The 25,042-nt window shown below is 38.7% G+C and overlaps 1 protein-coding gene and 1 long non-coding RNA gene across 2 annotated transcripts in view; both read right to left on the bottom strand.

Annotated features, from left to right (window-relative positions):
* Positions 1-1,381: 1,381 nt before the first annotated feature.
* sall1a (spalt-like transcription factor 1a) lies at positions 1,382-15,750 on the bottom strand. The gene is made up of 3 exons (XM_084404639.1): positions 14,855-15,750; positions 5,072-8,475; positions 1,382-2,986 (listed from the first exon to the last, which is right to left on the bottom strand). Exons 1-3 carry the CDS (start codon positions 14,925-14,927, stop codon positions 2,546-2,548), a joined length of 3,918 nt encoding a protein of 1,305 aa, XP_084260765.1. The 5' UTR covers positions 14,928-15,750; the 3' UTR covers positions 1,382-2,545.
* A 4,508-nt stretch (positions 15,751-20,258) lies between these two features.
* The window catches only part of LOC311288128, a 123,830-nt gene continuing 119,046 nt past the window's right edge, over positions 20,259-25,042 (bottom strand). Inside the window, exon 3 of the long non-coding RNA XR_014626886.1 lies at positions 20,259-20,366. This is a non-coding gene — a long non-coding RNA (uncharacterized lncRNA). The remainder of the gene's footprint in view (positions 20,367-25,042) is intronic.

Here is a 25,042-nt window from a genome sequence, read left to right as displayed (position 1 = left end):
AATATGAAATGCATCGGTCCAGGAGCAAAATTTAACGGGTGTGAATCAAATCACTTTTATTGCAAACACCGTGAGACAAATGTCATAATTGAGAGGGGTTTGGTGTCAATGATGTCAATAAAGTGCGCGCTGTCTGTCATTGAAGAATCCGGAAACTGGGCTGTTCAAACAAAGTGCCTGTCCCGGGGTGAGAGCACAGATTGAGAGGGGCGGGTACCCTCTGCCGCTCCCGGACTGTTTGCAGGGGTCATTTAGCATCGCGATCCTGTAAATATTGGGGAATTTAGCCAGCTATAAAATCCGGGGAGGAGGCGGTGTGGAGCGAGAGGATGCAAGCCTCGAATTAACAGATCCTGCGTTTCAGGAAGTGCAATGGTGTGTTAAATTAAATGCAGCTGGTGAAAAAGCTGGACATAGGCTATATTTTATTTTAAACGATGATAGATTGATAGTTATTATTTTATTTTTTAAAGCCCACTATTAATCAGTGACATTTCCTTAAAGGGTTTATTGCCTTAATGTTTTAAAAGTAGTTGAATAAGTAAACTACCACGAATCGATAACAATATAATAACAATAAAATACCCCGATAACAGGATTTTTTTAGGCTAGGCTTTTGTTGGTGAGGACAAAATGTTAAAGGGCGACGATAAATCCAGAGGATAAAGCAAATGCCACTATTCGTTTGTATAGAGCGCAAAATAAATATAAATAGGCTCATTTATATTTTTATCATAGCCTATATCAAATGTTGGCTAAAGGGCATTTACAGTCCGACTAAAACCAAATCTCCGGGAAACATGAGACAATCTTAGGCTACCAAATTAAAGCATCCTAACTATCATTACAATATGAAAATATTTTCATCTAAAAACTATTAACTCAAAGAAAACGGGTTAGCCAAGCCAATATGAAAAGTTTCCCTTATATGAGACAGGAACGGTGAACCAATCCATCTAAACAAACGCTGAAAGAAAGGGGATTCTAAAACGATCGATTGTTTAATTAAAGATGCTGAAGCCTGTCAACCGCCAGAATGATGAACTCAGAAATGTGACTTACAGAGGAGCTGCATGTGTTTTAATGAAGCACTCTGTAATTGCATTTGCATCCTGACGGACTCGGTCTGACACGTTGAAGTTAAATATGTAACCGACTTTGGATTAACATTTCACACGTTTAATGCACTCTGTCGGGAGAAGAAATCCATAGTCCATCAGCAGAAGAAATTCTGCCAGAACTAAAAACAGGATATCGACTGGGGAAACTGGAAAAATAAAATAAAAAATAAACGTAGGCTATATCATTTTACATAATTAAGATGACTGCATAAACGCGGTAAAACACAATACAAATCATCAAGACAGACACTCTTTCTTTTGGAAAACTGATGTATTTGATTATTAGAGTAAAGAATTACAGTATCGTAGTTGTTAGTAGGTATTAAACTGTAGAGAAACTGGGCCCTAAAAGATCTTTCAACTTTTCAAGAAAGTGCATGTAACAGTCCATATATATATATATTTATATAATATTTATAAAAACACTATCATCATTTGTCCCCTGGCCGAGATGGACTTTGTCTTGTCGAGTAAGACTATGTACAATTGTTGTAAAGGAATTTGTTGCTCCACGTTCGAGAGAAAAAAAAAAAGAAAAAAGAAAAGAAGATTGTATAGGGTGCGTCAACACATGATGTGCAGTAGATGCTAGTACCTAGCAGCAGTTTGAAAGCCCAACAAAATATAAACCTCAAAGATCACACAAGGTATTTTGTCTTTTCCCCTCTCATTCATGAGTGTGTGGACCTCTTCATGTTGTCATCTAACAACCCTTTAAGCTTTGTATCCTATTTGCACAAATAAAGAGTGAGAACTGAATGTAATAAAAAGCAAAAGGAAAATACTAAGGTCTAAATAAACAGCTGAGGTGAAACCCATTTTTTTACATGTCTTTTTTTTTCTTTTTACCTTCTAAGACAGAGAGAAAAGGACTAACCTATGTCCCTGGATTTATGAAATGTTGATATTTCTCAGAGGAAAGTTTCTACACAGCTTGTAAACCATCTAGCACAGATAAGTGTAAAGTATTTACAGCCTTACGTTGCACTTTAAGCTCTAAATCATTACATGAACATCAAGTTTTGTTAACACATACTACAGATAGAAAATAATTTAATGTCATGGTGAAGTCTTCTACCAAGAAAAGCTAAGTTTCAAAAGCACACTTTAAAACACTCATACAGATTCACTCTGCTGATAAAACGGAAAATAACATAAAAACTAAGTAACTGTTAATATTTCCACTTGGTTTTCGAGCAAGGTTATAATCACTAATAAATAAGCTCCAAAAACTATAACGTGTTGTACATTGTACAAAAAAAGCAAGTTCTTTTCAAACTCCTCTTCATAAAGTCTTAATGGCAAGCAAAAGCTGATACAGTTTTTTTCCTTGCTTTTCTCTTTCATGGACACATATTCTGGAGCACTTGTGTGTGCCAGTTAAAGAGTGTATGTTTGTTCATGAGCACAACAAAAACGATTCTCTAGTTTGTCACTATCTCCTTGTCCTCCATGAAGCGTGTGAAGCGGAAGTGAGTCCCATTCTCTGTGTTTGCCATTTTCTCTAGGCCAGCCAGAGCAGGATTGGGCTCAGAGTTATGCAGCTTTTCCATGCTGCCCGTCAAGCCTCCGATTGGAGAACTGCCCCCATTGCCCACACTCCCTGACAGTGGAGGGGGTAGACCTCCATTCTGGATGACAGAGATCTCGTTGGTTTTCATGGCCAGGCCGTTAGAGAAAGCAGCAGCATACTGATTCCAGAAGCTGGTTGGGTCTCCGTTTCCAGCTCTACTAGTTAGGTCCTTTTGGAAGAGCTCAGGAAACTTTACAGGGTTGGTGCCCAGGAAAGCCATGGGACCATCTACTGAAAGCCTGCGACCACGCCGTGCAGGAGCACTGTTCCACATGTGGGTACCCATATGCACCTAGAGAGAGGGAGAGAGAGAAAGAGAAAAAAAAAAGTAGAAGAACAAGGATTAAAGAGTATAAAAACAAAGGATAAGGAGAGCTACATCATTTAAAGTTTGGAAACATTAAAATGAATAACACGTGAGATGATGCAATGGAAAAAGGGGAGTAGTACTATAATAATTAGTATTAAAATAGGCCCACTGGAAGCAGCATTTGTCTAATTATTAAAACAAGGTTAAAATTATGTAACATTCTCTCAGTGAGAATGGTGGTCTGCATATGAAAGAAAGGGCCTGTAGACATGTGTTCTGAGAAAATTGCACTGTCCACTCTCATTGTGCTGGACAGTATTGTATCTGACAGTTGCCCCCAGTTCACCCTTGAAGCATGCAATACATTTAGGGGGAAAATAACCTTGTTTAATTGTTGCAACCCTTAGTGTAGCATTGAACATTATGAGGTGCAATTTTAACCAAGCTACTTTTACAATTTATATAGCTCTAAAATGATCCATTCCCCATTCATATGAAATTCTTTTCAAATTGATTTTGTTTAATGCAATGCTAATTCATAATATAATATTGATTAAACTGATTTTTAAGAGTAAATTAACTAAATCAATATTTTATGTTGTCAAATCAGACTATTAATATAAAATATAAATTTTCAATTTCAAAATTAAAATAAAATAAATCAATATTTAATTTAATTTAAATAAAATTAATAATTTAGTCAGAGGGAATTTTTTCGCTTGATAGTTACATTCCTTCCAGAAAATTTAGCCTATAGTGAGTAAAGTTTGTGCAATCACATATCCATATAAAACCTGCAGGATTCTGTTTATCTGTGTGCTAGGCTTTTTTATTGTGATCATTGTGACAAACTCTTGAAAAAAAAGTGAGCATGCCACTGCTAAGGGTGGTAGCTGCTCGTAACTGTGATGAAAGCCTGTTAAGTAAAGCATTCCCGGCTATGTTACACCAATTTTAAGCTCAGGTTTCAGCCCAATATTCATCTTTATGGGATGACTCAACATCCCATTTCTGCATCCCCTTTATCATTTCAGTATATATATATATATATATTAGGGCTGGGAATTGATAAAAAAAAATTAACTAATTAATCGCACAATTTGCTGTGATTAATCGCAATTAATCGCATTTCCCCCAAACTTGTAATCATCAATATTTAAACGTAGAATCACTAATTAAATTAAACAACATACAAAAATGTCCACACAAATTGGACAGAAAATAGCCCTATATTAAAATATTAAACATCAATATATCAATATATTATTCTTCATTCAGTTCTATGCAACATACTCAGACTTAACAGATTGAATTTTTGACTAATTATCAAAATAAAGTATAGTCATTCAAAGCTATTATTACCAGACCATGTGATCAGAGCAGGTAATTTTACCATTGTTGCCCAGCATTAGCTATACCAGCTCAGCAAACTTCAGAAATTTCAAGTTATTTGAGCAGACTTTGCTTTTCCGGTGCGTGATCGGTACATGATTGGAGCGTTACGGCCGTTAACGACAGAGCAGAACGCGCAGCTCAAACACGGAGTAGAACATTGAGCAGACAGCGCAGCGTGCCGACACACACACGGAGCGGAAAAGTCCCGCTCGTGAAGTTACTAAACAAGCTGTGCGAGAATGAAACCTGATCGCCGAACACGGAGGGGCGGGACAGCATATTTTAGGCCTTTTCAATAGCAGCCACAACAGGAAGTCATTAAAACGAGGCAAAAAAAAAAAAGGTGCTGCGTCGATTGCATTATTTTAATTTTAAAAATGAGTTAAACATCTCAAATTAATCGCAAAGATTAACGAGTTAATTCCCCCAACCCTGATATATATACATAGACACCTTTGGTTTTGTGCAATGCTGTTTATACTTGTGCTTTCCCCCCTTTATAATTCACAATGCATTCTAATTGTTTTCCCCAATCAATTCTGGTTTATACAGTCAATACCCATTGTGGGTGGCTTTTCATATAAATAGCGAAAAAATATTTGGAAATGCTCAAATAATGTATTTCATAAAATCAGAGAAAATTATTTGCATCTAATATGCAGTGATAATTACCTTGAGATTTCCTTTGGTGGTAAATGCTCGTCCACATATGGTACAAGCAAAGGGCTTCTCTCCTGTATGGGTTCTCTCATGGATTTGCAGGGCACTGGAGGAGGAAAATGTCTTCCCACAAGTGGTACAGTAGTGCTGCTTAGGCGTCCTCCGTGGCGGGGCAGTTGAAAGTACTGGAGAAGTGGAAGCAGATGAGGTCACTAATGCTGAGGGCAAGTCTTTTACTTCAGGTTGAAAACTATGCAGAAAGCCATTGACCTCAGTCTTCATCATGGAGGTCAATGGCCCAACAGACAGAAGGGATGGAGTTGGGCTGGAGGCAAGACTGGTGTTGGGCTCGAAGAGCTGGGAGGGCAAATCTCGCATCTGATGCGTCAGCATATGTTGCTTCAAGTTCCCCTTGGTTGAAAATCCCCGGTTGCATGCTGTGCAAATGAACGGTCTCTCTTTGGTATGGCTACGGTAATGGATGTCCAAGGCACTCTGGCAGGCAAATGTCTTGCCACAGATGTCACATGCTGTATTCTTTAGGGTGCCTCGCTCACGGAAGGGGAAAAGCATGCTAAGAGGATCTTTTGATGAGTTAATTGAAGAAAGATCCAGAGCTCCAGGACTGGCAGAATGAGACTGCATGAGACATGCACTAATGTGCTCCAATGACAATGCCCTCTGCTGTCGATCCTCCAGACTCGGAGACTTTGGCTGTTGGATAGTACCATTAGAGGGTGATGGAGCTTGCATGGAAGAGGTAGATTCAGAGACAGCTGGACTTCCGGCACTTTGGCTTTCGAAGTCGCCTCCAAGTGAAGAGGAGTCATTTGTGAGTCTGTCTCCTTCCATTAATCCGTTCTCCAATGATTTCCCTTGGTCACACTGCACTTCCTCTACTGCTCCCTGGTTGGAACACTTCTGGCTCTCCATACCTAATGACTCTTGTGGAGTAGGGGATGAACAGAGGCTGTCTTGAGATGCATCAGCTGACTTTGGTGTGTCTGGAATACTGCTGTCTGGTCCATCCTCAATTCCTTCCATGTTTTCATCAGAGAAGTCAAGATCATCAAAATTTCTCTCGTCAAATGAGCCAGCATCGGACCCCATGGATTCTGGATAGTTGTCAGGAAAAGGGGTGTTGGGGATCTGGCCACCCATGTGCATGCGAATATGCTGCTGCAGTACCACAGCATTTGTGAACTTCTTCTGGCAAATAGGGCAGGAATGCTGGACCCTCAGTGGCGGCATAGCTCGATGGACACTGTAATGAGTCTTGAGGTTGCCCTTGGTGGTGAAGGCACGACCACACACTTTACATTTGAAAGGCCTCTCCCCAGTGTGTGTGCGGTAGTGCATTTTCAGTGCACTCTGACAACTAAGAACACGGTGGCAGATAACACACTCATTGGGGTCTGTCAACTTCCTGTCAATGTTCTCAACAAGTTGCTGAAGCTTAGATGTTTCTGAGCCTTGGAGAGGATCAAGGAGACCTCCGAATGGAAACTTAGCTTTGAACTGTTCTGACATCAGGGGCATGAGTGGGTTAGTGGCCATTGGAGGGCTGTTGGAGGTGGTGTACTCAATGGTACCCTCCACTGCAGAGCTCATGCTTGTTGTTAAACTGGATGACTGATTGTTTTCTTCAGCTTTTCCATTTGAGGTAGGCAGGGTTGTGCTCTCACCTTCTTCCAACACACTTTCTGTGTTCTTCATAGGTGTATCAGCAGGACCTGAGTCGCTTTTTGCAGAATGAGAAGGGCTGCTTATAGCCAATGAGTTATTCTCTTCTTTCTTGATGAATGGAGGCAGGCTTGGTATGGTTGGTGGAAGTAACATGCCAACAGAAGATGTCAGAGTAGACAGAACAGGTTTACTATCGAGCCAGCTAGTCACTGGCTTCTCAGGAGGCATAGACATCCCATAGGGAATGCCAGTACTCGTTGGAATATTGTCTAGATGCTCTGGGACAGGGTATGGGTTCATCTGAATATGTGGATACTTCTCTTTATGACGCTGAAAATGAACCTTCAAGTTACCACGGGTGGAAAAGCGGTTGCCACATATGTTACACTTGTATGGCCTCTCACCTGTATGAGAACGTAAGTGAATCTGCAACGCACTGTCACTACCAAACACCTTGCCACAAAACCTGCACTTATGCTTGAAAAACGTATCCTCAGAGCTACTCTTCGGTTCAAAAGATGAGACATTAGGTGGCTTGCCTTTTCTTTGCTGAGCCAGTGCAGCCAGTGAGTTGAGATCCTCAACCGTGGTACCGACACTGGGCAGTGCACTGGAAAATATTGGGTTGCCTGGTGGGGGCTGAGGTAGAAGGGTATTAGCCACAGGATTCAAAAGGCTTCCCATTGCAAAGGCAGGTGTGGATGACTTTGCAAGTGATGGGTTTCCTAACTGAGGATGCAAGCTTCCTGCATTGCTTGGCCTCTTCTCTGAAGGTTGGGCATTAACTGTAGCTGGCACTGGTGCGCCGAGGCTTTGAGATGACTCTCCCACACTGGAATTGCTCTGAGGTAGCTGCACAACATTAGCCATCTGTTTCAAACTGCTAATGCTTGCAGACTGGCTAGCTATGCTCTGTGCCAACCCTGCAGCAGCTGCCAACTGTTGAGATAAATGGGAACTAAGAGTGGTTAGCGGGCTAGTACCTGAACCTAAAGTCACAGGGGAAGAACTAGGTGGTGCTTGAAGCTCAGGTGACTGTGACGCTAGCAGAAGAATCTGGTGACGAATCTGCTCGATGAGCTGTAGCTGATGGATCTGCTGTTGCTGTAGGGCCAAGAGTTGCTCCATGAGGGCTGGCACAGCCACCCTTTGCCCTCCCGCTCCTCTGGTCTCTTGAGAGAACTGGGCCACAGCCACTTTGGTGCTCTGTAGGTTTTCAATAATGACGTTGCTGTTGATCATGGAAAAATTGCCCAACTCAGTCAAGTTACCCAGCTGAGGTAGTGAGACAGAGATGACAGAGTTCCCCATACTGGACCCAGAGCTGCCCAGTGCTCCATGGCTGCTTCCAACACCACTGAGTGGGCTGCCACCTGCCATACACCCACTTCCATCATTATGGGGTGCAGAGACTCCTGACATCTCTGTGTCCATGGCCTCCTCTTTGTCAAGTATGTTCTGCTCCAAAAGGTCGGTCAACTCTGCTTGATCTGTGTTATTAGTTGTATCATTCATCTGCTCATCAGGATTATGAGGAGAGGATCCTGGGGAGAAGGTTCCGGAAGGAGACACTGGATTTTCATTCACAATTAGAACTAATTGATTCTTAGTGCAATTCTTCTGGTGTTGTTCAAGGTCCGATAGTTCAAAGAACTCTTCGCAACATCTGCTGCAGACATGGGCACCCGAGTCTTTACAGGGGGAGACGTCCAGGTTGGTCTCTGTGTCTCCTGCAGAAGAAAATAAGAGGGGGGGAACAAGAGGATTAGCGATTAGAGATGTTTTGTATCTGAAGAAGCAGCTTTATCTGTTCAAATTCTTTTGTTGTTAATCTTCCGTTAATCAGTTTAATGCTTATCCCCCTCATACGTTCAAAAAACAACCATCAAAAAAGAAACAAATACCAAATAACTCAAAGAAAAGGCCTTCACACTATGTAGAGCTATGATGAAATAGGATAAGAAAAGAGACAAAATCAATAGCACTTTTACAATATTGCTTAAAAGTGATCTTTGAAGATGTGTATCAAAGTCCCATCAATTCGACCACCTTAGGTAATCATTTTCTTCAGATAATCCATCAAAACATAAAAATACTATGAACTGAGAACAATGGGCCCTAATGAAATTTCATAGAGGGTCATTGATTTCCAATATTTCATACTCCTCACTGTCTACATGTCCACTAGGCACAAATCAACCATTTGAAGGACTTATTAGACTTTCAATTTGCTGTCAACTTTGCTCATTTTCAACCAACGGCAGGCATCTTGGACAGGTTATCCCTGTCACTAAACTAATTTGTATCCAGTCAGCCTGCAATCAGGATCTGACAGGAACAAGTAAGCCTTTGGCATTCAGATTGCTATGCACTCTGCAGAAGCTCAAACTCATTCATACCAGGCTAAGCGTGAATGAAGTAATTTCATGATCATCTTAATACAGCACATTGTTTTTAAATTATTTTGAATACTAAATAATTATTAAATCAATAAGAACATTTCTAACTATTTTAGGTAATGATTTATGCAGCATTTCAATGCAAGCACAAATATAAATAAAAACTCTTACTGAACATTTGACTAAGCAAAGAAACTCTTTGCTTGTTCAAACAATGTTTAAGAGTACATTAATAATATCACGTGCCAGAACACATGATGATTTTTATTTAAATTATACAGTGGAACAGGAAAATGAACCATAAGAATTTGAAATAGAAAGTGAGAAAAACTATTCTGTTCCCTCCCTCCCTTCTTCTAGGGCAGTGGCCTTTCTTCAATTTCCTCATTCTTTCTCACCCCACCTCCTCTCTTTTTGTCCCTCAAAAATCATGCTGTTTAACATACAAGTTGATTTACAAATTGTGAGGCAAACTCATTGTGGGGCTTTGCTCTCAACATTTTCATCAGCGTGGAGATTCATTTGCAAATGAAACCCCTGCAAGAAGTGTGTCCCAGCCCTGTGGAGAGACAGGATGGCTCCCCATTGTTCCCCAGCATGGGAGTGTCAGAGCAGGGGAGAGGGGCGAGGGCCCAGCCTGCTCATCACGGCTGGCTCTAAAGCAGATCCTGTTTAATTCAGGGATTATCTTCCCCCTGTGTCTCTCTGAGCTGGAACATCAGATAACGTTAAAGTTGCCATGACAGTAAAGCCGTGTCTCACACAAACGATGTGTTGCCCAGACGGAAAAAAAGTCAACTTTTTTGATAAATAAGTTTTAATATTAAAAGTCTGTTAAAGTGAGGCCAATGAAAGGGAAAACGTGAATATAGTTTTGGGGTAGGTGAATTTTTTTTATTAAATTGAATTAATTTTCAAAAATATACCCCCCCCCCCCCCCAAAAAAAAACAAACAAATAAAACAAACAACAACAACCAATAAAAACACATAGCAAAAACTACTATTACTGATAATATAATGATGATGATGATAATAAAAATATTAATAATAATCATAATAATAATGCACACTACCAGTCGCTTGTTTATTTACAGTCATATGTAATAATTCAGCAAAAAAATTAAACAACTGCAACCTACTGAAGACCTTTGTTTTCGGTTGGCAAATTTCATTTCATAGTCACTTTACCTCATCATAAAAAAATAAATAAAAAAAAATGTCTCTCCCCCTCAGTGAATATGTAGCTATAAAAGACTTACTAAAAGATGAACAACAGCACAAGTCTTTGGAAATCATTGATAAAGGCCTACAATCGGGGGGGCGGGGGGCGAAACAATTCTGAAAAAATTTCAATTGCTATGCACAGAAGTTGATACTATATCCTTAAAAATGCATATTCAAAAGTTACACCACTGTGGACTTTTTGAATGTAATTTTATTTAGAAATGTAAATTTCATTAAATATTTTTTGAGATTTAAAAAATACCTTGTTTTCTAACAAGATATATTTGCTAGAATGTCGACATTTGAACTAATAACTGCCAAACAATGATTTGACGATCATCATATGACAGATATGAATGATGAAATAAATTCTTATGTCATATCAAATCAGATCATTTTGACACTGGTACAAAAAAATGGACACATCTTCATGCACCAAAATAAATAAAGTAAATTAGCATTAGAACAAATTAATAAATAAGTTATCCTTTTATTAATTATTTTCCGTCTCAAAAACCAAGACAAGGCAACAGAAATACATTTTTCTAAGTTTTAGAAAAGCATATATTTTCGGGAACTTAATTATACCCAAAATAATGACAATGCGTAATGGGCAACTTACAAAGCCAGATGTGTGTCTACAGCCAATAGTACATGGAAAGCAAGAAACGACGCTAGTTTATGAAAGCTATTGTACTCTGTGTACGGCTGTGTAGATTAGTGAGACAGAGCTAGTTTTGATGAGAACAGTTTTTTTACAGCGTGGTTGCTTTGGGTCATCATCAGCATGCTACAGAGCAAGGTCAAAGATCTCATCCCAAGCAAATCAAGACAGAGAAAGGAGAGAAAATTGGCAATGTGGTAAGTATAAAAAAAGAGTAACTAGAAAAAAGAGAGGATAAACATAAATGAGAATAATTTGTAATGTCTACATTACTTTTCTCAGCTGCAGGCGCCTTGCTAGTTGTGACTTCGAAGAGTGAGTTACCGTTCACTCAAAACCTCCTTCTGTGTCCCTTACTCTCTTCCTCCCGCCCTCAACTTTCATGCTTTCCCTTTGCGTCCCTCCCTCACTTTCTCTCTCAAGCCATAGAAAACTTCCCACTGAACACTAGATGGTGTGCCTGGGAAAGGCTTCTCTACTGGTCACCGAGCCCTCATCCTCAATTCTTTTGACATGCCTTTAAAAGCATTGGTGTGAGAGGGGACTATAGCAAAAAAATAAAAATAATAAAATACTCGGCCGAAACAACTTCCAAAAACATCCACTATAAACACTGGCAAAATGACAAGATACGAAATCCCTGTTGTTTGCAATGCTTGTGTGTGTATTTTGGAGGGGGGACCTCCCTGACAATCTCTCTGGGTGGGTGTGTGGCAAATTTGCTGAGGTGAAAGGGGAAAGCAGCCACACTGATCTCAATCCACATCACCCCCACCTCCTCACCCCCACACACACCACCCCAGAAAAAGTAAGAGCCCCTGTTTGGCCGGCTAAAGCACAGCATGTTGGAGGTCAGAGACATGGTACACATGAACACACCGTGACCTGATCTCTTCTTGCCTCCCCACCGAGGGAGCCTGGCAAAGGTTAAAACAGCTCTACATCCCACCCTTAGTGACAAGCCAGAGAGGACTCCTCACCTCAGTCTAGCCGTATAGACTGCTTTCTAATATCCCACAAAGCATAGGTAGAAAATTAGCATCTCTGCTTTAAGTTTTTTTCTCAGAAGAGAAGACAACAAGGGAAGTTTATCTGTAGGCCTACTTATTAAGGCCTGGTTTTCATTGAATTTTAGCGAAAAAAGTTACCAAGAAATGCTGAAGTCAAAAAGACAGCAACAAATCTCTGAACAGTGAACACTAAGGTCGTGCATTTGCCTCTTGCTTTGAATGAGGCAAGCTGTACCTATTTGGCAAAAATGTGAACTTGGTCAGCTGACAGTGGTTGACAAATCCTACCATTCACTTCGTTATTAAATTTAAATGGGAAAATCCAGCAATGGTATGGTTTTGAAAAACTGTTTTCTTTTCCATTTCTTAAATTCTAGCAGTAATCACATAAACTTCACTTATGAATGCCTTTCGCACGTAAGTCGCTAACCAACTGCTTATGTAAATCTGGGCCTGTTCTCGTATTTATTTTTAATAACACTGAGCTGATTTCTGTACATCCATGTTCTCTACAAATTAGTTTGTAGAGAACGTAGGTTATAGATGGTTAAACTGTTATAGCTATATTAAAATACGATGCTGTGCAATAGGCTAATATTGCATCTCAACACATAGACCCGCGGAAATCAGTAGACATTTTTTACACTAAAATTAAGAATCTTAATATTTAACAATTATCTATCATTGATATATAGGCCTATATTTTTTTCTTCTTTTTTTTTTTCTTCTTATAAGCAAACATATAAGGAACACCGTTTAAACTAAAGTTCAGACATCTGAAAGCAACTGGTGCCTATCTAGCGGGCCATGAACTGTAACGAAAAGCAGTTTAGATTGTTTTATTTAGAACACTAAAAAACAAATTAGCTTAATGTACAGAGAAGAAGCATAACATAATGTTGATCTCCACCGCCTTATTAGATAACTAATACTAGTGGTGTGCCAGTGATTAATGTTTCTTTATGAATCTTCCCTAAAGATTGCCGTAGAAACGTCATTAAAAGAACGGTGTGCTATATATAATAGCCAACTAGCTTTCCCTTTTGCATTAACCGTATAATAACTTCTACTAATTCTTCACGTTGCACGACGGAATTGAAAATGCATTAAATTACAAAAAGAATAAAACATAAATAAATTGAAGGGAATTAGTTGGATCTAGTTTCGATTTGAAACAAAATATCTTCAAAGGTCCCACAATCAGAAACATGATAGCCTGAAAACGCTGAGTTAAGCAAGAGATAGGACAGTTCCCCCGAAACATTGCGTTTTAAAACGGTTCAAATAAGACACTTTACATATCAAAATGTCCAGTATGTCTTTTAAATTCTCGATGGGATATAGCTTTTAATATAGCTCGATGGGACGTGAGACGAACTTTGACATGCAAAGCAGTAGTAAAACAGGTAGGTTATAGACTTAAAATGTTTAGTTAATGACTGTTGCAAAATCTTCAGTCACTGCCTGCCTGACTGTTCCAACACTGAAAACTATGAAATTATAAAGACTACATTTAGCATGAAAGCATATTAGAAGAAAAAAAAAAGCCCCACATAATTAGGCTTGTTAGCTTATATCGTTGTTTTACGTGTCCAAAGAAAATAATACATTTATAATAATTTGCACTCTCATTTAGGTCGAAAAACGTTTAATATATGTGTAGTAGCCTAAATGCTTGTTTTAAAAGTTGACAACGCACTGCATGAAAGATGAGTTTGGTCACAGTGTGTGTCGGAAACTACATGGCACAGCCTGCTATAGCTAGTGAGCTCTTGATCACAAAACTCAAGTTGAAACTCATTTAAAAGCAAACGAACGAGATAACATATTGATATAAGTTTTGCGATACCCGTCTACTGTATAAGAAGGTAGGTTACATAAAAAATTAATACGACGCAAAAAAAATATCTAAATTATATAAGTATGAAGTCATTATGGAAAAGCTCGATTACATGAGATTGTGTGATTTCGTTGTTCGATCGCCCGTGACTACATGCCATTAAAGTTTAATTTAGTTTAATTATTACCTCTTATAAAGTTTCACAAAAGTTGGAGATACTAGGGGAAAATATTTTTAAACAAAATAAGTTTAGCTGATTTAGCCTCAACCTTTGAGAACGGTCGCATGACAGCCTACTTTTCGATAACGGTGATAACATGGAATAAAACGCATGCTGAGGTCTAGAGATGCAATATAATATCCTACAAAAGCGGGGAAGAGGGTGAAAAGCTGAAACCATGCGAATCCCCTCTTGTGTGGGCAACTTCAACGGGCCAGAACAAAACTAATTCGATGAGTTTTAACTTTTACAAATGATTGCTGGTGAATTTTGGAAAACCTTTAAAAAAATTACAAAAATATAACTTCACCTATATTATAGGCCACTTTCTTTCATGAGTAAGCTTTCATGAGCCAACTTTTAAAAAGCACACAATAATGGCACAACGTGATTCTTACTTCAAAGAATCGAACTGAACTAGATGAAACGTGTTTTTGTTTTAGGATAAAGTGATAGTTTCTGATGATCGCACGAGGAGTGTAAAAGTTTTCAAATGTAGGCTACTTAAATAATAGAGCTCTTTAAGCGAGTCCATTCAGCAGCACAATAATATAGAGATATTACGATTACCAATTCATTGCCTGAAATTAAAAACAAGGAAGAGTCACACTAAATACGTTAAAACCAACAATAACAAAAAATAAATATAATAAAAATAAAGTTAGAAATCCCTTTTTGGTAAAAAAAAAAAAAAAAAAAAAAAAAAAAAGTGCAGAGTGAGTTTATGTGTGTAATAAGGGCTTGAACTCACCATTGTGCTCGGTTGGGACCAGCTGCGAGTCGGACTGGAAATGCTGCGGCTTCGCTTGTTTCCTCCGCGACATGCTGGCTCACGCATCAGCCACGAAAGAATAAAAAATTACTATCAAATCTGCTCAAAATTACGGAAATCGAGCCCATCCACCGCGCATGTGTCCTGTTATGATTATCAATAATGCCTCACGATTAATCATGGAGGGGAGGGGGTTTGGGGGGAGTGGTGGGGGGGTCCTCTGAAAGGCGATTGGCACCTTGCCAGCCCCCTATTCAAATGAAGTCTCTTTAATCAATTAGCCGCTGATTTGCTGGGGACTCTTGTCTCTCTTGCTGCTCCCACCCAATGAGTTGATCCGTGTGGAAGAAAGGCTGGATTTTCCAACTCCCTTTAGATACAGTTTAACCCTTCTTAGCAACCATCTGGTGGCTACGTTGGAGCTTAACTTAGCCACTACAGGAATGTCAATTTCTCTTTCGAAAGACCAACCGTATCTTTTGATCTTTCAGGGCATCAAACTGGTGCTCAAAAGTTGCAATTCACCCAAAAGTGTCCTGATAGCCAAACTGTCTGCCAAAGATCTTCCAAAGCCTTTTTTTCCCGTAGCTAGATGTTGCGGAGCGTATCGCGTATCCTCGTTTGTGATTGGCATTAAAGTTGTTGTAATTCAGCTCCTGGACGATTACAAGCGCACCGTTTCTAACCAAGTCGTTCTTTCCTCAAGGCAACGGTGTTAAAAGTAGGTCGGTCAACTGAGTTTCGTGCGTAATGGCAACTATCGGCGTCTCGAAAGTCCAAAGAATGTATCAGATGTCCCAAATCAGATTCATCTGATTATTGCCGAACGGGATCAGTAACACGTTTTCATCACACGCCGCATTCAGCGAACAAACAAACTTTAAGGGCCCATGCAGAACGGTGAGAAATCGTCAGCCCCACCCTCTGTTATTCTATTGGTTGGTGCTCTGTTCTATCATAACTAGTGCTCTCCGTCTCTCTCAGTCTCGCACCCTCCTTTCCTTCCCACTCTCTCACCGCGCGACGGAGACAGAGGAACGCTCGCGCTTCATAGCAAACCTCGTCAGCTGTGCGAACGCATCCCATCTAGATCAGCCTGTTTGAAAATGATTTCGCAAAACAAATTTAGCATATTATGTTTCGAGGCGTTCGCCGAGAAGAGAAGTCCTCATCTAATGAATCTTTAGTGATAAAACGTAAGAAGTCGCGCAAAGGTGACAAAAGTATGGAAACCATCAAGAAAGTGTTTGGAAACGACAAGTAGCCTATATGCTATTTAAAATCGATTTAACCAGGATTAAAAACTACGTCTCTGCTTAAACAGTTTGCTTTTTTTAACGAGATTTGCTGTATATTGACACATATTCAAATCATTATTATTTTTAAAAATATATTTTCAAAAATCAAAAGTTTGGATTAAACATGAAAAATAATAAATGACCAATGAAATAATAGGAAACAATATGAGCAACTTAAACATTTGCATTAACGTTTTATTAACGGCTGAAGCACTTGCATATCTTTCTTTTTTTTAAGTAAGAATTTACATATTTAAAAATGTCAGTAGCCAACATGCAAAAAACAAATATGTTTTAGCTACATATGTGAAAACAAAGACTTTTTTAATCACTCAAAACGTAGCAATCTGTCCATGTTACTTTACGTTTGATGTCATTCAAAATCTTGTGTAAAGTGCTCCATTACATTATTATATTTTAATAATAATAATTATAATAATAATCATACAAATAATAATCTACCATTAATATAAATAGGCAGTGTTTTAAAGAAGAGAGATTCCCCCCGGATTGCACTGCAGCGACCAGCAAAGCTGAAGATTTATGCCCTGGAAAAGACAAACGAAGCTATCAGTCTAGCTGATTTTGAGAAATGAAGATAATAACGTTACTATAGGTGATGTCTCGGATGCCATTATTTCTCACTGAATATTTAACGAACTGCTGCCGGCGAGATGGATCAGGTCCTATAGCGTCAGCTATCTATACTTTAAGACGACTGTTATTTACTTATTAATGAAAGAACAGAGGGAAAGAAGAGAGGAGTAAACGGACGACGTGTGCTTTTGGTTGAGAAAAAAATCATATACGGAGTAAAAATCAATTTATTACTTATTTTTTAAAGCTCTTCAGATTATGTCTTTGTTTCAAAGCTATATTATTTCAATCCTTTATTACACTGGCCTATAACGCATTCCCACCTGTCCATATTAATTGCATAAATATGTTTTCCCCGAAAATAGCTTCCATAACAGGACTAATCTCAAATTCTTTATTTCTTTCTCATCACCAAGTTATATAATAAATTATAGGGCTATTAAAGAAAAGTCAAGACAGGGCAACAACAGCTGAAAATCATATCGTGCCATAAATGCAGGGATACGGACTGTGAGAAGGGGGCAATATTGTGATGTCCCCGGTGAGAGGATCGATGCTCGGTTAATTGATGTGAGTGTTGGTGTGGGGCTGTAAACACGCTGATTTGCAGCTCAGCCGAGCGCGAGACGCTATAAATGAGATTCCCTGCGCGCGCTCGGACAATCACCACGTGAATGACACTAACGGCGAGAAATTTGGGCTGTGACTCGAGAGAAGTCAGGGGTGCACCACAAGAATGGGGGAAGGGGTTAAGTGAAAGCGCTCAAACACTCCCTCCCTCTTACTATTATGCGGCGGCAATTAATTGGCAGGGCTGACAAATGTTTGGAAATATTATCTGGGTGACACCGCGTTACCGATGCGCACGAAAAGTTTCATTTTAAAGTCAAACATTTTCCTAAGTTAGACGTGGGAACATGTATTACGAGCATCAGAATATGAAAGAATTCTCAAAGATTACGTGTCCCTTAGATTGAGCAACGAACAAGTCAGGGCTCTTTCTAGAGCGCAGATGCTCGCGCTCACTCGGGGTGTCACGCGCTAATCGATAAGAAGCATATAGCAGCGGGAGCGCGTGGGGTCATCATTCACTATTATCAGTGACAACCGATAATTGATCATTCCACAGAAACAGAGGGCGTTTGACCGCATAATTGAATAGCATAAGCAGTATGGATGATTTTTGTTCGCCTTCGTGTGTGTGTGTAGACGCCAGATATCACCGTTTTATGTCCTTTATCTCTTTTAAAAGAGATCCTCTTTTAGCAGAGTTCAACATGTAGCCTTCAGTGAGGAGCTGAACTGCCGCACGCTCTGCGCGGAGAATCACAAACAGTTGGATCACACTTCGCATAGGATCCAATCGAAACACTGGCGAATGAGAGGAAGGACCTTATAAAATGTTAAACTTCATGTTACAGGGAAAAGCGCCTGCTCTTTGCATCCTTCTAACTTTTGTGTTATAAAATATGTTTCTCTTTACTTTACCTCTTGAGGATTTTGTTTTATCAGGCTGATTTACACTCTGCCTGTTGGAGGTAGAAGCACGACTGTTTCCAGCTTCGTTTATCCACATTCATTTGCGCTCGGTCGCTTCTTGCAGGATAAGAGTGGAATGCAAAATACAGTGGGATACTCATAGTTTCTAGAGATGTGGACAGACGGGAGGATCTTGATTTTAAATCATGGTTATGACTGATTTCTTGACTTGTTCTTTATAAAGTGGACAAAGTTTAAGTGCGTATATCTGGTGTTGTAAATTGTGATCTTGTCTCCATGGCAGGCGTGATGATCATGTCAAGCGGCAGACAGTCGCCTCCTGATGACATCTACCATCTGTTATCAACAGATGACGGGGATTATTGCAGCCACTGAGGCATTTTTCTAATGTGTTAAGTTCCAGACCTCAGGGGGTGAATGCTTTATATTACAAATAAATAACATATAGTTGTATTTGCCTCAGCTGCTGCTCTGTGTTAGTAATCAATACTTAACTGAGCTTATGATCAATATTAAAATACATTTCTATTTTATTATGCAAATAACTTCCATTTGAACTATTTCAACTACAAAGTAATGAACAGCAGAATAGCCTGCTTCAAATAGGCCTACATCATACTGATTTTAAGTATGACTAAACATGACCATCTTAGATGTCACACACACACACACACACACACACACACACACACACACACACACACACACACACACACACACACACACACACACACACACACACACACACACACACACACAAACAGTTTGTTTTTTACAGACATTTACCATAAAGGGAAAAAAGGGATTAATTAATTATATATTAAGTCAGTAATAATTCCCCCTTTTCCAGTTATACTACATGTCTGAAAGAGAGAGAGAGTATGGCAAATTGCAATCTAAACTATATTTCTAAATTCACGCTTAGCTCTTTCTTAAACAAGGAAAAACTTTTAAAACATTTAAAAACCTTTACAGTAGATAGACGGAACATTAGAACGAATGATATAACAAACGATAGATAGATAGATAGATAGACAGATAGATAGATAGATAGATAGATCGAATACTGTACCTGGCCATAAGAATACCATTAATTAAGAGATCAGAGTAGAGCTTTTGTCCTCTAGTGAACCCACCCTCCCACTACCACAAACACAAGCTCACAGCCAACATTTGATCCAACATAGGCTTTATCTCTGTAATTGTTGCAGTGACATTGTCCAATGCAGTCACTCTATAGACTTTGTTTGTTTTTGCATTGTCACAGAGAGAACCTCTCTCTAGTGGCGCTGTCCTGCTTGAAAAAAACAAGTAAACAATAAAAATGTCACAGAACCACACTTTTGTACATGTTGTGTGCACAAGAAAAGAACATTATGATACTAATAGTGTAGCATCAAAATAAGACCTAGAATTCAGTGACCTCCTCAGAATAGAGTTGTCGTCCACTACCAGTGCTTTACCACTGTAAAAGCCCAAAATACTTACTGGAAAAAGAGCACCACAGCACAAATGAAAGGAAAGAGATGCAGCTGTTGCACATGCTCGGATGTCCTGATTTTTAATTACACATCCTTACGAGCAAGCATCTTAGGTGAGTATGTAGGGGTTTCTTTTCTTCAGAAAAGATTGATTTAGTGATTCTTGAGGTGGCTAGTTATGGCACAATTCATCCCGGATTTCACACATATTTAAAAGTACGGCGTTGAATTCATCCGATTTGAATGCTGGAGAACAAAGAAAATGTAAAAATATGATAACACCAAAACAAAATGTACTCTTTAGTCAAACCATGCATGGTCTGGTTCAGCTTTGTGTGTGTGTGTGTGTGTGTGTGTGTGTGTGTGTGTGTGTGTGGATACTCTCACTTGTACAAACACAAATCTCCATCAGATGTGCTTATGGTTAGTTTTGATGAACTAACACTGCATGGTTAACATTAAAAATGTAATAATAAGGTGTGCTGAGCTGATGACGACTGGCCTACATGAATCACATCCACACTTCTCCTGTGACACTGAAGAATGGTATTTGGAGAAAGAGCTCTTCAGCATGTTGTTGTGGCAGAGGGAGACTATATGACGACACATTTCACCCTGTAAAACCAGAAATCACACGTAAAACATTGCTAAACGAATTACATTATTTGAAACAACTCAATACTAATAAATATTATTAATAATTAATACTTGACACACTCAAGTATGTCAGAGAAAAGAGAAAGAGCTCTCACAGATCCACTTTGCCTGAACACATATTAGGACACATACACTCGCAGTCTTGCACGGATACAGAGTGAGTCAGTGTGTAAGAATGAGGAGAAAGAGTGTGACAACAGAGCTGCTTATGATATAAAAATACACAATTCACTAATAAGCCTCTTTTAGCAGGAGTCATGTGATCAGATTATTAAAATGAGTTTCAAAAAGTGAAAAGAGAAACAGCAGATAAATAACTTTAAATATAGCTTTAAAAAGGCAAAAAGTGATGCTTTTTTAATATAAAAATTGCTTCCGCATGAACATTATGATATGATTTTGTTATTGTTGCGCGGCTAAGGAATTTCCAGCACATTTTAGAAATTATTGTGATATTTGGGAGGAGATGCAGTGCATGGCACAATCAAAGCATTTTCAATGTGAGAAATGTAAAATGAATGTTTCAAGATGTTTGCGCTTTCATTCACATCTTTCCAGCACCCGACAAAGGGAAAACTACATTAACTTCAAGCTTTTCATTTTTAATTGTTCTTTAAAACAAGCAATAACACACATTAGACGGAACTGGGGTTTCAGTGGTTTGAAACTGCCACTGTCTGGAGGGAGGATAAGCAATATGTGAGTTTGTCTTTGAAAAGCAGACTAAGCAGTCTCATTCACAAAGACCACACAGTAAAACACACACACATGCACACTCGTTGGAAAGAAAACCAAAAAAAACAACAAGTATGACATTTTCAGCATGCAAGTGATCAGTTAAGCCAAAGATGCTGAGTAAAAATTCCTTGACATACAGTGCAAAGTTCTGCTTTCTCTCCCTCGTATCTCATTATTAACTGTAACAGTGTGTCTGTTCATGTTTATAGCTTCATGTAACAAAACATGTTTCAGTACAAGTGACCTACTGACCACCACACACACACACACACACACACACACACACACACACACACACACACACACACACACACACACACACACACACACACACACACACACACACACACACACACACACACACACACACACACACACACACACACACACAGGTTCCTGTGCAGGGAAGTTTGCTGTTGTTTTTATTGCTTCCTTTTCCATTGGCTGGCTCCCTCCCACTTGTCCCACTATCACTTCCTTTCTTCCTTTGTGCAGGTTTTAGAGAGAAGTGACAGTGCTAGCCTATTACCCTCTCTGGCCCAGTTTTCCCCTGTTTCTTTATCCTTCTTTCTCTATCTCAGCTGCTTTCTAAGATTTCATGCCCTTATTCTCTCCCTCTGTTTCGCTCTCCTTCTTTCTTTCTCCTTTCCTTCCCTTTCTTTTTCTCTCTCTCGTTAATATTCACAGTAAGAGCCCAGGCACTTACAAAGTCTCCTCTAGAGTCACAGCCAACTTTGGCCCTGTGAGAACAAACATACACAGCTGACAAACATCTAAAGGTGGTGCCACTATAGATCAGTCTCTTTCAGAGCTATCAGAAGAGGAATGTGGGAAGATATATAAGATATATATGTATTCATTCTAAAATGGTTAACCATGCATATGATGCATAGGACATGTAGACAGGAATATAGAAACTGTAATGTTGTAGAATTTCTTTGCTGATATATGTATAATGACTTTTTATATTCATACATTTTAAATCTGCGATGACTGTGTGTGTGTGTGTGCTGTATAGGACACCATTATGCACATTTATCTCCTGGTGTATGTGACAGGAAGCAGACAGTCTATTGAAGACCTTCTCTTGATTTTAACAGGCTCTGATTGGACAGCAAACTCGCATTAAGACTCTATTGATCCTCATGCCGTTTCAGAGGTGATCAATACAATTGATCAGAGGAGGCTAAATCTAATACAATAGAAAGTGTGTGATTTTCTGTCTGTATGAGTGTGGGGTAAAATAGAATTTAATAATAATATAAAATAAAGTAAATGAATAAAAATAAGCTTAATAATACATTCCTGCAAAGTGATATATATATATATATATATTCACTTTGTGTGTTAAAATATATACACTGTACATATACACTGTACACAATGTACAATGTATGCATGCAAAATATACAATGTACATTCATACACACATATATGCATACATACATACAGTGATAGCGCTTCAACATTTAAAAGTAGCCTACAGGGATATTTAGAATACCAGAACACTCAAGAATGAGATTAATCATTTGCAAAAGGGTATCAATTAAACACAAAAGAGGTATGAACTAGAGTACATGTTCAGCAATTAGGAACAAAGAGCTTCTCTTAGCCATTATTGTATGTTAATCACTTATTACTATGCACTAATTATGATGAATATAATTATATTGAGAGTTCTCATTGGTCATCAGTGGCAGGTTTATAAAGAAAAGGCAAATTTGTTTCTTAATTTTGCTGTTAATGAGATTAGGTATATTAATGATTCAATTACACAATGTAATGTCTGCGGCTTATAACCTTTGCAGAAAGGGAGATTGATTGTATCAGTAATGAGAAAAGTGATTTATCTGTCTCAAAGGTTGTTCAAAACGAGTAGCGTTATTTCTCTACACAAACCATTAATTTGTTAAGTGCACTTAACTTACCCCCCTAGCGAATAGTTATTAACCATTATAATAATAACAATATTAATATATTCCATAATTGGTTCTGTCATTCCATTAATTGCTGTGTAATTTCTCCTATGCTTCAGTAATGATTTGTAATTATTCTGTCCAATGTTCTCACTCTTTTTTTTATTGTAATATTAAAATGAATCCTGTCTTTAAGAAAAAGTCAAGAACTCGCCTCTAGTTATGTCACTATGCTGATTTTGATATCGTTAGTGCTATAGTGGTGAAAGAGGATCTCTTGTATTTTTTAGCAAGACACCAAATATCCTCCTTTTCTTGTAAACTTTTCAACCTGCCAGTGACCCATCTTAAAGGCTCAAATGAGAGCTTCTTGTAATTTACAAATACAATAAGAGTGAATATTTAACATGAGCCTGTGAGTTAGTCACGGGGGATACTTACTTACTAACACACAACACGTATAAACATGCCCCTGTCCTCTTTTTTCAAACTCCTGACCCAAAGACACCACCGCAATCTCATAATTCAATGTCACCAAATTCAATTGACATGAGTCAAATTGAGTTTCCTCACCAAATGCGGCTGAAAATAATAGACATTCTAAATATATAGAGAACATGCTTAAATAAACTAAGTATTTGTTTGTCGGGAAGTCACCAAATAGAATTATATAGTGTTCACAAATTTAAAATAAAAGCTTGTGTGTGCTACTGCACAGTTTAAAAATACCACTAGGATTATTGGAAGAGACAATAATTGGATTGTAACAGTAAAGCAGATGCTTTCTCACACCACATCCAATTCATAAAGCCTCATCCTGTCATTGGTCATTTGAAAAACTTCTAAAAGTGTAATCAGTCCACATAAAGGTCCATTCATTTTATTTGTAAACTCTGTTGGAGAAGCTGAGAATGTAATAAAAAGTCAAATTGTTTAATAGAATGTGATACTTGACATATGCTGTCAATAAACAGAAAAAAAAAGAGAGTAAAAGAAGGAAGTGTGATGGCCTGGATGAGTGATTATCCTCAAAGAAACTTTGACCGTGTGGTTCCTCAGTAGATGAAACATGTTTTAAGCAACTGTATACAAAAACATGGAAAGAAATAGGCCAAGTGTGTGTGTAAAACAATGTGCAAATTCAAGTCTAACATGGACATACAAGGGAGAAAGAGAAACATTAAGTGTGAAATGTAGTCAAATGCTTATAAAACAAAGGCCCAAACATCACGTGAGCCTAGATGGTTCTGATATGGTCCATATCCATCATTCATCACATTCAAATTTAGTCAAAACTTTTCTCACTTCAATCTAATAACAACAAAGCTCTGAGAATTTAAACTGAATAAAAGGTGAAGACTCTGTCCATGAATTATAGCTGCTGATTTAACCAGCCCCTTTCTCTGTGGATTCATTTCAGAGCGTGATGATAGGAAGCAGGACAAAGAGGAAAAACATCAGTCATGGGCTGTTTTATCATTTCAATTTGAATAATGATAATATACATGGGCTGTGTGCAGACATATCTTACACCTAACAAATGGAGGGAGAGAGAGAGAGAGAGAGAGAGAGAAAGAGAAGCAGAGGGAAAAGTGAGTGGAGGAGGGGGGGGGGGGGCAGAGGAAGTAGAAACGGGGGGTGGTCTGAGGTTGCGAGCTGCAATTCCTCTTTGTTATCAAGTGAAATGACTCTACAAATATGACAATAAATCACGTCGGAAATCAATCCGGGCGGAAGCGACTGGGAGGCGCTGATAATGCATCAATCAATATTTAATGTTTAGAGTTTAATTAATCCAGCACCGGAGAGCATTCTTTAAGTGACAGAGAGAGTGTGAGCGAGGGAGAGAGAGAGAGAGAAAGAGAGATGAGTGTAGAGTGTTTTAGCACAGAGATGCTCCTCTATCAAAGCACCTCTGTGTGTGGAGAAGGTCCATCACTCCTTTACTCTCTCATTCTTTGTGGCTCTTTTTCACCTCAG

Source organism: Rutilus rutilus, assembly GCF_951802725.1.
Source record: "Rutilus rutilus genome assembly, chromosome: 3".
In the NCBI taxonomy this organism is placed as follows: domain Eukaryota; kingdom Metazoa; phylum Chordata; class Actinopteri; order Cypriniformes; family Leuciscidae; genus Rutilus; species Rutilus rutilus.
The sequence above is the reverse complement of the archived record's forward strand: the minus strand, read 5'-3'. Positions and strand labels throughout refer to the sequence as shown.

What these genes read in the sequence shown, in the direction of transcription:
- sall1a (XM_084404639.1), bottom strand. Translation starts at nt 14,927, where the DNA reads ATGTCGCGGAGGAAACAAGCGAAGCCGCAGCATTTCCAGTCCGACTCG. An exon ending in GGTCCCAACCGAGCACAATG is followed by an intron (nt 8,476 to 14,854) that starts GTGAGTTCAAGC and finishes TTTCTTCTGCAG; the next exon opens with GAGACACAGAGACCAACCTG. An exon ending in CCACCAAAGGAAATCTCAAG is followed by an intron (nt 2,987 to 5,071) that starts GTAATTATCACT and finishes CCCTCTCTCTAG; the next exon opens with GTGCATATGGGTACCCACAT.